This window comes from Zootoca vivipara, chromosome 12, assembly GCF_965207765.1.
Source record: "Zootoca vivipara chromosome 12, rZooViv2.hap1.1, whole genome shotgun sequence".
Classification (NCBI taxonomy): domain Eukaryota; kingdom Metazoa; phylum Chordata; class Lepidosauria; order Squamata; family Lacertidae; genus Zootoca; species Zootoca vivipara.
Window position 1 is genome coordinate 45364328 of NC_142595.1, and position 11736 is coordinate 45376063.

The 11736-nt window shown below is 44.8% G+C and overlaps 1 protein-coding gene and 1 gene segment (V, D, J or C); one reads left to right on the top strand and one right to left on the bottom strand.

The window, feature by feature from the left end:
* The window catches only part of LOC118094647 (T-cell receptor alpha chain constant-like), a 28736-nt gene extending 27601 nt beyond the window's left edge, over positions 1-1135 (top strand). The window contains exon 5 of the C gene segment in view: positions 769-1135.
* Positions 1136-8970: 7835 nt separating this feature from the next.
* On the bottom strand, positions 8971-11614 carry DAD1 (defender against cell death 1). 2 transcript variants are annotated; one of them, XM_035135203.3, is made up of 3 exons: positions 11335-11614; positions 9961-10103; positions 8971-9150 (listed from the first exon to the last, which is right to left on the bottom strand). In XM_035135203.3, the coding sequence occupies exons 1-2, from the start codon at positions 11576-11578 to the stop codon at positions 9973-9975; spliced, it is 375 nt and encodes a 124-aa protein (XP_034991094.1). In that variant the 5' UTR covers positions 11579-11614; the 3' UTR covers positions 8971-9150; positions 9961-9972. The 2 variants fall into 2 exon arrangements, with proteins under 2 accessions (XP_034991094.1, XP_034991093.1); XM_035135202.3 differs by having other exon boundaries at positions 9957-10103.
* Positions 11615-11736: the final 122 nt, after the last annotated feature.

Here is an 11736-nt window from a genome sequence, read left to right on the forward strand (position 1 = left end):
GATGTCAAGACAATAAGCAATTATTTTACTTTTAGAAGACAACTGAAGGCAGCCCTGTTTAGGGAAGTTTTTAATGTTTGATGCTGTACTGTTTTTAATATTCGGTTGGAAGCCGCCCAGAGTGGCTGGGGAAACCCAGCCAGATGGGCGGGGTATAAATAATAAATTATTTTTTATATATTATTGTTGTTGTTGTTGTTGTTGTTGTTGTGTCTGTTTACACCATGGCATTTCTGTGCTCTCTGGCACTCATCACAGTGTTCTGTTGTGCCAGAAGAGGTTTAGTCATGCTGGCCACATGATCCGGAAAACTGTCTGTGGACAAATGCTGGCTCCCTCAGCCTGAAAAACAAGATGCCCAATAGTCACCTTTGACTGGACTTAACCGTCCAGGTGTCCTTTACCTTTTACCTTATCTATTTAGCAGGTGCAGGGAACCTGTCACCCTCCAGATGTTGCTGGACTACAACTCCTCTCATCCTTGGCCATTGGGGATGCTACACAGGACTGATGGGAATTGTAGTCTCATCAACATCTGAAAGACCACAGGTTATCCTCCCTTGTCTGCTTCTGCAGGGCTCTGTTATTATGCAGTTGCAAAAGTATCTAGGGGACCAGATTGCCTTCCCCACTCCCTGTAACAAAAGCCATAAACCCTGTAGCTGAATGTATGTTTTCCTGTCTTCGATGCTTGTATCTTTCTGCAGCTGCCTATGCAATGGCTTCCTATCTAGATAATAATCAGGATTTCTCAATCTCTTCTTCCAGTTCAGAAATGGCAGAAATATAGGGAGCATATCTGGTATATTGTGGAAGAACCCCTCAAAACAGAGACATTTACAAAGTCATCTCCAGCACAGAGCATACATGAGGAACATCTGCAACTGCTTGGAAAGAACCACATTCTTGCATTCCTTTCAGCTAGGGGTGCCGCCATTTTTTTTCCTGAAAGGGGGAAAGGTTCAACTTCTGGATTTCTGCTTTGTTGTACAGCCACCTAATGCTTATGAGCTCTGGGAGAGAGATAAAGTCGACAAACCAACATCCTGCTTCATTGTATCGCACTATCTTGTGAATATAATCTACACAAAGCATCCTGTATTGTTACAGAATATTAAAAGTGTATATGTTTGAATCCTCTGTGCATGTTTGGTGCTTTATGAATATGTGGTGGTTTTTCTCTGCCGCCCACCTCCGATCCACAAAAATGAAATGGTAGAATAATAGAATTGTAGAGTTAGGTGAAACTCAGAAAATTAGAATATCGTCGAAACGTGCATTTATTTCAGTAATGCAACTTTTTATTTTCTTATTTTTCCTTTAATTTTTTACAAATGCTTTCTTTTGGAAATTCCACAGTAAAAAAACAAATATTTACAATAATACAAAAATAAACATCGCTATTACATTTCATTAATGACATTCCATTTATAATTGACCCACCTAACGACAAATAATTACAATTACAACAAATAAAGGCTGGACATATCTTGCTTTGCATGTCATGCGTCTATCTCATATATTGGTTTCACCTTTTAAGTTGCGTTACTGAAATAAATCCACTTTTCAACGATATTCCAATTTTCCGAGGCTCACCTGTAGGAGGTATCCCCAAGGGTCATCTAGTCCAACCCCCTGCGACACAAGAATATCAGCTAAAGCATCCATGACAGACGGTCATCCAACCTCTGCTTTCAAACCTCCGATGAAGGAGAGCCCACCACCTTCTGAGGGAGTCTGTTCTACTGTCAAACAACTCTTGCTGTCAGAAAGTTCTTCCTGCTACATGATAGACAAATAAGAAATACAGAAATGACAGTAACATAGGCGTGAAATGCGTTGTTCTGAATTCTTATTCAGAAGTAGCTTCTAAGGAGAGTTCGCATTTGTAGTCAAGAGGGAGAAATGAGAGAGACTGGAAGGGCCAGAGGTTATCACGATACTAAAATATACCATACAATTATTCCTCAATTCAGTCTGCAGTATCCTGTTTGCCTTCCTCGGGAACTGGATCTCATTTCTTGACCCCTCCTCCTCCAAGTTAGCAATGCGCCCTTATACAAATGTTATAAGGACACAAAAGCTAAACATCCAAATTGCATTTTCATCCCTTCGAGGCATAATGAGATGGAGTGTGGGAACGCTAGGAAAGGGGGAGAGAAAGTTACTTAATTACTGAAATGAGAGATGTCGAGGCCTCATGTGTCTGCAAGTCAAATCCTCTAATCTTGAAACCCATCTTCCAATAATAGGTAGGCAGGTGAGCAAAGTTACTGTGAAGTTAGGGGGAGGCACTCTGCACATGCCCAGGGGTACTTTCTTTTGCCAGGTTGCGATTTTGGCATGAAGAGCAGGACTCGTCCTTGAGTATGCTTCCTCCAAACCAGAGTGCTGTAGTGAGATGTGAAGAGCCCATCAATAGCAACTAGGCAGTCAGAGGCAGCAATTCTTCTCAATACCAGTTGCTGGAAGCCACAGGTGGTGAGAATGATCAGGAATCTGGTTGGCCATGTTGAGAATGGGATGCTGGTCTTGATGTTTTACAATTTAAAATATTCATTTAAACATCCTTAAAATATCAATGACTTCCCTTCTTCTCTTTCCATGGTTCATTTTACATATCATAGATCCATGCATATTTTACAAAAGATGGAACCATTCAGTATTCCATTATTACATCCATCAAAACTTATTTACACTGTTGAATTTATCTTAATGCTGCCGTTTTCAAGTGTACACAATTCCCCCCCATATATTCCATAAATGTTTTCCAATCTTCTCTAAACATATGTTCTTCTTGTTCTCTTATTTTATATATTAAATCTGCAAGCTGTGCATATTCTGTCAACTTAAGTTGCCATTCTTCTTTAGTTGGGACCTCGCTCGTTTTCCATTTTTGGGCTAACAGAATACAGGCCACAGTAGTGGCATACATAAATATCCTTTTTTTTTTTTTTTGACAACTGGAAATTATCCCCCCCAAAAGGACTCTGGGTTTTTGTTTGTTTTTTGGAAAAGTACTTTTAAACTTTTTGTCCAGTTCATTATGGATAATTTCCCAGTATTCTTTTACCCTTTTACAAGTCCACCACATGTGAAAGAACGTTCCCTCAACCTCATTGCATGTCCAGCCCTTATCTGATTCAGTCGTATACATCTTAGCAAGCCTACTCAGAGTTAAATACCATCTGTAAAACATTTTCAAAGAATAACATACTGTAAACTTCAAATCAGTTCCCCAAAGTTTTTCCCAGAGGTTAAAATTGCCTTCTCAGTCCTTTATCTGCCTACAATGCAGTGCATATTTTTCTTTAGTGAGTGTTATTGGAATTGAAGCCTGGCTGGGCATTAATTCAGGCTTTCAGCCCTAACCCCACATCAAAATGACGTGTACACTTTTTCACACAAATGCTTGCACATGCGTACAGATCGCTTGTACCTGTGTTCAGTGTAACGTGTGAAAGGGCCTTGGATCTCATGCTCTTAAGGTTACTGAAGGGTGGATTTAAGTTGAGCACTAGGAAACACTTCTTTACAATTAGAGGAGTTTGAAAATGAAACCGAGTTTTTTCAGGCTACATTCCTTTGGAGGAAATCGTCTATGGGTCACGTGGCAGTGATTGGCAGGGCCAGAGACAAAAATGGGTGGAGCAATGGATACAAATTTCAGTCACCTTGCATTTAAAGCACATGCCCCTGCCCAAAGAAATGTGGGAACTAAAATTTGTTGAATGGACTGGGAACTGTATATCTGCGAGGGGTGCAGGATTCTTTGGGGGAACCAGTGCGCTATGTTTTCCATCCAGGCAGCAAGAAGCATTCTTGCAGTTCAATCACACATTCCAGCCTGACAAGAGACACTCAAGGAGGGTTATGGAGCAGGGCTGGTGAAGGAGAATAGCTTTGGGCGAGTCCCAAGGGCCAGATAGGCAGACCTGGAGGTCCACATTTGGCCTTTGGGCCTGAGCTGTTCCACCCTGGCCTGCAACTCTGTGATTCCATATCTGATTACGGTAGTTACCATCACAACGGTCCAATGCACATCAGCAGAGGAGTGACAATCCAAGTGTCTGCTGGGTTCGGTATCTGCAGAAGATGTACAAACGTTAGAGCCTGCTGAATCAGGCCCATGGCCCATCTTGTCCAGAATCCTGTTCTCACTGTGGCTTGTGGGAAACTGGCAAGGAACTGAGCAGGAAAGCCCTCATAGAATCGTAGAGTTGGAAGAGACCACAAGGGCCATCCAGTCCAACCCCCTGCCGAGCAGTAAACACCATGAAAGCATTCTTGACATATGCCAGTCAAGCCTCTGTTTAAAGACCTCCAAAGGAGACTACACCACACTGGCTCTTTAAAGCGCCATTATACCACTTTAACAGCCATGGCTTCACTCAAGGGAACTGTAGTTTGTTAGGGTGTCACTTAACAAGTCCCATCACCCTTATTTCCCTCACAGAGCTACAATTCCCATTTCTCTGGGAAAGGGGATTGTTAAAGTACTGGAGATTTTGATTCCGTGAAGGGAACAGGGGTGTCCTAACAATTCTTAGCACCCCTAACAAACTACACTTCCCGGGATGCAGTGGGGGAAGCCATGATTGATAAAGAAGTGTTTTAAACGTATGGTGCAAATGTGGACTTATTGTAGGGGTGACTGCAGTTAGCACTGGGGTACAAGACTGAGAATAACTTGTGCACAACCAATGGGAGGGGGGGTGAAGACTTTGATGTTCAGCCACCCTAGGTCAAAGACCCACTTTCTTTTAGAAACTTGAGCTCGTGAGCTTATTTTTAGCCTCCGCCAAACAGGTGCCTTCAACCCCTAACCCAGTGGCCCTATTTACGTTTTAATTCTCAAAAATAACTTCTCCCCGCCGCCACCCCAAGCTAGGTACAGCAACAAGTAAGAAAGGCAGCAGGAAGTGGAAACTATGTCAACCCCCTAAATGGGTCAAAGCCAACCAGCTCACTTCCATGACGTCAGGAGCGCGTTGGTTTTTCTGGGTCAGCGTTTGAAGCTCACCCCACAGAAACCGCTTCCTCTCGAAAACAAGAGTTGTTTTCCAGAAAGGTGGGGAGCTTGAAAGAGACGGCACGTGGCAAGGGCTCGAGCGGGCAGCCACGGAGGCGGAGAAAACGTTAGACCGCAAGGACAGGAGGCACGGTGCTGCGTGGAGCCAAGATGGAGGCTGCAGGTGCAATGATTGGGGAGGTGAGAAACAGAGAATAGCTAAGTATATCACCACTCAAGGAGTCTGCAAGCTCTAAGAATAACTTCATGGCTGCTTTAGTTGTGGGCAAGTTGGAAATGAAATCTGGGGCAACTGAAGACCTCCAACACGCTCTTTGAATGGGATAGAGTCTGCCAGTCAAATCTGAATACTTTTCTTTATTAAGACACTTATGTATTACCTATTATGCCTCCACTTCAAGGCAACACACATTAACGCATGGGTAGGCAAACTAAGGCCCGGGGGCTGGATCTGGCCCAACTGCCTTCTAAATCTGGCCCACGGACAGTCCAGGAATCAGCGTGTTTTTACATGAGTAGAATGTGTCCTTTTATTTTAAATGCATCTCTGGGGTATAGGAATTAGTTCCTTTTTCTTTTCAAAATATACCGGTAGTCCAGCCCCCAAGAAGTTCTGAGGGACAGTGCACCGGCCCCCTGCTGAAAAAGTTTGCTGAGCATTAACGTAATAGGCAACGTGCAAAAATGAAATCAAACCTAAAAAGGCAGTTGTTAGGAATAATTTTTTCGTCGCTCCCAGGTCTATCAACTTGGGACAGCTTTAAGAGGACTGGACAGATATATGGAGAACCTATCAATGGCTACCAGCCACGGTGGCTATATTCTGGTGCAGTATTGCTTCTGAATACCAGTTGCTGTAAAGAGCAGGAGGCAGGGCCCTCTTAAGCGCCTCTGGAGCCGTGGTGCCCTGGATCTCTCCGGCGCCCTCCCGCCCCGTTTCCCAGCGCGGTGGGCGGAGCGCGATCTCTCCGGCACCCTCCCGCCCCGTTTCCCAGCGCGGTGAGTGGGTGGGCGCCGCGCGCAGCTGCGCGGCGGACCGGCCAGCTAGCCAGCGGGTGCAGCTCGCAGCGCCCTCCTGGTGGGCCGGCGCCGTGGTGCCCTGCGCCACCAGGGGTCTACGTAGAGCCGGCCCTGGCAGGAGGGTACGTCTTGTGCTCAGGTCCTCCTTGCTGGATTCCCACAAGCATCTGATTGGCCACTGAGAGAAGGGGATGCTAAACTGGATGGGATGTTGACCCGATCCAGGCTCTTCCTGTGTTTATGTTCTTAATACTTAAAATGCAACAGCAGCCCGCATCAAAAGCGAGCAAAGGACACGGTGAACAGAATCAATTTTTTAAAAGTATGCACTCAAATTATATCAGCTGGTGCATGCCAGACCGTGGTGGTTTGAGGAGGAGGGAGGGCCATTCCAGAGTGTGGGCATCAATACAGAATACACTATTTGTGGTGGTTGCTAGATGGACATCTGCAGGCTGTGGCACAAGGATGGCCTCTGATCTCCATGACAATCTATGCCGCATCCCAGATAACCTAGGCCCAAGCAGTTCAGGTCCTTGAAACCTAAATCTAGCCCAGTATCAAACAAGTTATCAGTGCAGGTTCTTTAGTGATGCTGTTAAGAGTCACTCGGTTGCCTCTCTATCCATGTACCAAATATCCAGGTCTGTCCATGCAGTCACTAGAGCCCAAGTGAAAAAGGTGGAGATTTCCCAGCTACATATGGTGAGAAGTGTTATTTGGTTGGGTTATTTGGTACAGAGTGGAAAGATCCGGAAGTGGTTATGAAACATAGGTTTTTCCCTCCTGCAGTTCTGATATTGGCTAAGGCACAAACTAATGGCAACAGCTGTGTTCATCAATATCAGACTAAGGTTCTATCTGTCCCAAGATTCTCTTTCTCAAGTGGTCAGGCAATGACCCCCAGAAGCCCACTTCAGGAAAATAAAGCCAAAAGCAACCACCTGCTATCTCCCCCCAGCTTTTAGAGTATTCAGAATTATGCTACCTCTGTACACAAGAGATTCCACCTCTGGTGAGGAGTGGGTAATGAAAAGCTATTATCAGACCTATCCGGCTACTAGTTCATCTAGATACTGTTGGGAGACATCTACACCAGTAACCATTTATAGATGGGATATGAGTGTTTGTACCCTATTTTCACTTCTTTGACATTTGTTTTGCATAGTATCTACTGGTCCTGGTCCTGGTCAGGCACTATGTAGGCCCATCAAGCCATACTCACTAGTTAATAAGAATCCTATTGAACCCAACAGCAATTGAGATTTCAGTTATAACTGCTTACACTTTTGAGTATGCTGAATTTATGTATCACTTCCCACAACGGCAAGTCCCAATTGCAGCTTTTGGGGACTTCCGTTAAGATGGTGAAAAGCTGCAATTAAGATGGCTAGTGGCGGATCTTGAACAACAGACTTATAATTTTTTATATTTCTCCACACACATTTACCAGAGAACCCACATCTAAACATCATTGGTTTCCTTTACAAGCATAGATCACTGACCACACAACTCCAAACTGTAAACTGGCCCAAACCAGTCAACTAAGTCAAGGGAGGAAGTCATATGACAAAGTTGGAGTAAGGATGTATTACCCTCAGGTATTCAAGCTGCAGAATCAATTGTCTGGGGGACTCTCGGTTGGTTTTGCTCCTGGTTGTACAAACCTAGCATATGAATGGGAAATAAAAGCCAAAAGCTTGTGTCAATTGGGATGGGTGAATTCTAATATGCCATCCTCTGCATGCATATCCGAGGTGTCATGTTCCTATGAAGACTGTAGCATGTAGTCTGCTGGGTGTTTTGTGAATTCTGAATTACTGATCTCAATACAGTTGGGCAAATGCCCATTTACTCTAGTCTTGGAAGGTAGGTTTTTCAAGGTTGCTGGATCCAGATTTCAACAAACATGGGCAAGCAAAAAGCTATGGGCATTGGTGGAATTGTGCTGTCTTGAACTGTGGAAGATTTGTTTTGTTTCCTACAGATCTCAATATACTTTAAGGCAATGGTTTTTTTCTTTTAAAAATGTTTAGGGGTACTCTCATTTTGACTCAATAAAATCACTATTTTATAGTTCAAATCAGGAAAAATAAATACATTAAATGGACAAAATGACAAAGATTTACAAAATGATTAGGGGTATTTGTATTCCTGCATCCCCTCCCAGAAAAAAGCACTGCTTTAAGGACTTCTTCTAAATCTACCCACCCAGTTAACATAAGGTTTGAAGTTGCACTTCACAGAATCATACACTAGATGGCAGCAAAAGATAGCGAAAAAGAAAAATATTGCAGTAACTGTGAGTAAGTAGTTCCTAATCATTTGGGCCCATGCTGGATTTGAGGATTTGGCTCTGTATTCTCTCTCTCTCTCCTGCCAGAAAAACATTTCCATTCCACTCATCCTGGTTATAAAGAATCATTATCTTGTTACTTCAGTTTAGCAGAGTTCAGCTGATGCCCTGTACTCAAAGGTTCCTGGACTGCATCTTACGGGCTTGTCATTTAGTCCACGGCCTGGAAGCAGCTGGTGTGGAGAAGCATCTCAGGAACATGTTCGCACTAAATGATAGTTTGGTTTAAGCTATGGTTTAATGTGTTGTGCGAACTATGCCACACACTGCCACAGTGCGATTTTTGTTTAAATCAGTAGGTCTCAAATTACAGAAACGAGAGTCCGGGATTAAGGTAATACTTAGCCTGTTAAGGTTAGGTAACACAAAAGTTTTAGGATAGGCTATTTATTTGTTATTCCCAGGACAGATCACAAGAAGTGATCTCCAAAAGAACAATACTCCAATAGGTTCTCCAAGATGCCCTTCATGGGTTTAAAGACACAGGAGAAGGATCTCACCCCAAAGCTCATCATGGCAGGCCCTCTTCTCCACTTATCACCGAGAGTTAAGATACATGAAATGTAAGAAAAGAGGTTTATTGAAAATCATAGAAAGTGAAGGCAATGGCCATATTTTTCAGGGAACATTTTAAATTCCCATCCCTACTGCCACCAGGGAACTTATTCAGAGTCTGTGATGTGTGGTGTGGTGCCTGTTCAGTGGAATGCTGGGTTTTCAGCAAACAAGACAAATCCAGGACCTACAAGAAGGAAAGAAAAAAGTGAAGTTTTTAATGTGAAGATTGCAAGAAATTGAGGGATTATATTGTATACCAACACACCGTGTTGTAAATGAAACACAGATACAAGTCAAATACTATCAGTCTCAACGTCAAACTAGAATTTTAAATGATTGGTAGCCACTAAACTCAGCCACATGCTAATCTTTCTAAGACTTTTCGCCTTTTCAGCCAGTGCACAGGATTAGGGCTTTACAATCAAGAGTATAAAACTAAAGTTATGCCCCAAGTCCACACTGCACACACAAGTATTTATTTATAGGTAACACAAACAGAGTGTGTGTGTGTACTTTTACAAATATGGACTTCTAACACTGGTTCAGTGTGAAAGGCTTTACTCTGAGAACACCAATCAAGCTGTGACTTCACTGATTCAAGACAAATTCAAGACAATATTCCAGAAGATTCTCTAAGATGCTGTTCACGAGCTGAAAAGACACAGGAGAGGATCTCACTCCAAGCCCCACCAAGGCAGACCCTCTTCTCCACCCATCATTGAGACTCTCTGACCTTATTTGTATAATGAGGTTCAGCTGTAAGAAGTCATGATAGGAATGAAAACTACCAAAGTAGTAGAGAATACTCAGGGTACTTCTAAGCGTTTTTTCTAGCCTACACTAGTACACTATTTCTAAGTACTAAGTCTTGAATCTTATGTGGGAAATCTACCACCTAAATAAGAGATGAATGTAAGGATGGCATCAGCCAATATTTTGACTACCAAGTCTTCCCTTCTAAAATCGTATACCCCAACCCGGTATATGTACCTACATGACTTCTGTATCAGCCCACAAAGTTGATGACTACAAGATGCAGGATAGTGCTGGCAAAGAGGAAGTCAGCAAAGGCTCGCTCTGGTGAGATCCCCTGAAATTCTCCTTTGTTCTGTGGATTGATCTGGATCCTCAAACAAACTTGAGAGGGAGAGAGAAGAAAAACCAAACTGTAATGGATTGCTGGAAGAAAATGCAGCACATCACACTAAACAGCGGAGCAAGTTTTAAAGAATGACCATTACCTCCTACTCCAATTTAAGAACTACAGTACAGAGTGAGTCTGTGGAACCTTGCCATCAGTTATCTATTCTGGCAAGAACCTTCGCCCTTTTGAGTTTAGAAAATAAATCTCCCAGACCTGCTTTTATAGTAGGAACAGTCATCACACATCACTCCCCTCCACCCTCTTGGCTCCGACATGTTTTCTTGGCAGGCAGGCAGGACCTGTACTTTGTAAAGCACATCAGTGCTCTGACGTCCAGGTATTGCATTTTTGGATATCTAAGATGACAGTTTCCTCCTGCACAATGCTGGCGCTTCCATCACCAGTCAGAAATACATCCAAGGGAGGCAAGTGACGGGCAGCAGCATTCACACCAGGTGATCCAGCAAGGCCAGGTAGGTGCCTTGGTGGGCATGGGAATGAGCCCTTCTGGGCCCACGGGCAGGTGTGCTTACCCCAAAAGCTAGTCCTGGGGCTGAGTCACGACCATGACCATGGGGTAAGAACCCCTAGCAGAGCGGCTCACTGGTCTGGATGAGACGTTTAACAGAAGGGATGGGGACTCCTGCAGATGCTGTCCTTAAAGCAACTGCTTATATTGGCAGAGGCTGATGGGAGTTGTAGTCCTGCTTGAAGGAAGACCCAGAGCAGGCACCCCCAAACTGCGGCCCTTCAGATGCTTTGGCCTACAACTCCCATGATCCCTAGCTAACAGGAAGATGGGTCAGGGAAGATGGGAACTGTAGTCCAAAACATCTGGAGGGCCGAAGTTTGGGGATGCCTGACCCAGAGGAAAGCATAGGTGGGAGTCACTAGCATGGTCCCCACTTACATCCCACGCACACTCCGCAGTTGCCATGGCAATTGTCATAACCCCGCCTTGTTCCTTGTCTCCATTAGCTAAACAGCGCCGTTGCAACGACGACGCAGAACCTTCTTGCCCCCCCACCATCCCAAGAGGATAAGTTGCTACGTCACCATATGGAACCCCCGCGACATTGCCATGGGAACATCCCCCCTCCCTCCCGGAAAGACCGTTGGCAGGCTGACCCGGCGACCGTTGCACACGTCCCTCCCCGCCCCAACTTCCAATTTAAAAAGCAACGGCTTCGCGTTCGAAGCTGCCAAGTCAAGGAGCGTCCTCACCGCCCAGGATGAAGCTCCCCACGGCGGAGATGAACCCCGACAGGAAGGAGTTGAAAGGGAAGGTGCCGACGCCGAGGCAGTAGCCGAACTGCAGCGCTCCCGTGAGCATGACGTAGAGCAGGTAGGCGTCCAGCACCTTCAGGCGGCTCGGCGTTCCGCTGCTGTACTCGGCTAGGAAACGCCGCACTACCGAGCTCACCGAGCTCGCCCCGGCCCCGGACGAGCCAGAAGCTGCGCCTGACATAGCGACGGAGACACTGCCACACAACTTGAATTAAAGAAAAAAAATGAGGTGGCCGGAAGCGGGTAAACGCTTCCCGTGTCAGTATGGGGCAAGGCGCATGCGTAGAGATGGTGCTAGCCCCTAGTACGCATGCGTGTTGTGCATTTCGGTTGCTGAAA

Bases quoted from the DNA above. Each gene is read 5' to 3' on its own strand.
- DAD1 (XM_035135203.3), bottom strand. From the start codon at position 11,578: ATGTCAGGCGCAGCTTCTGGCTCGTCCGGGGCCGGGGCGAGCTCGGTG. The intron at 10,104-11,334 runs GTGAGGACGCTC...CTCCCTCTCAAG, and splicing joins GGGGAGCTTCATCCTGGGCG to TTTGTTTGAGGATCCAGATC.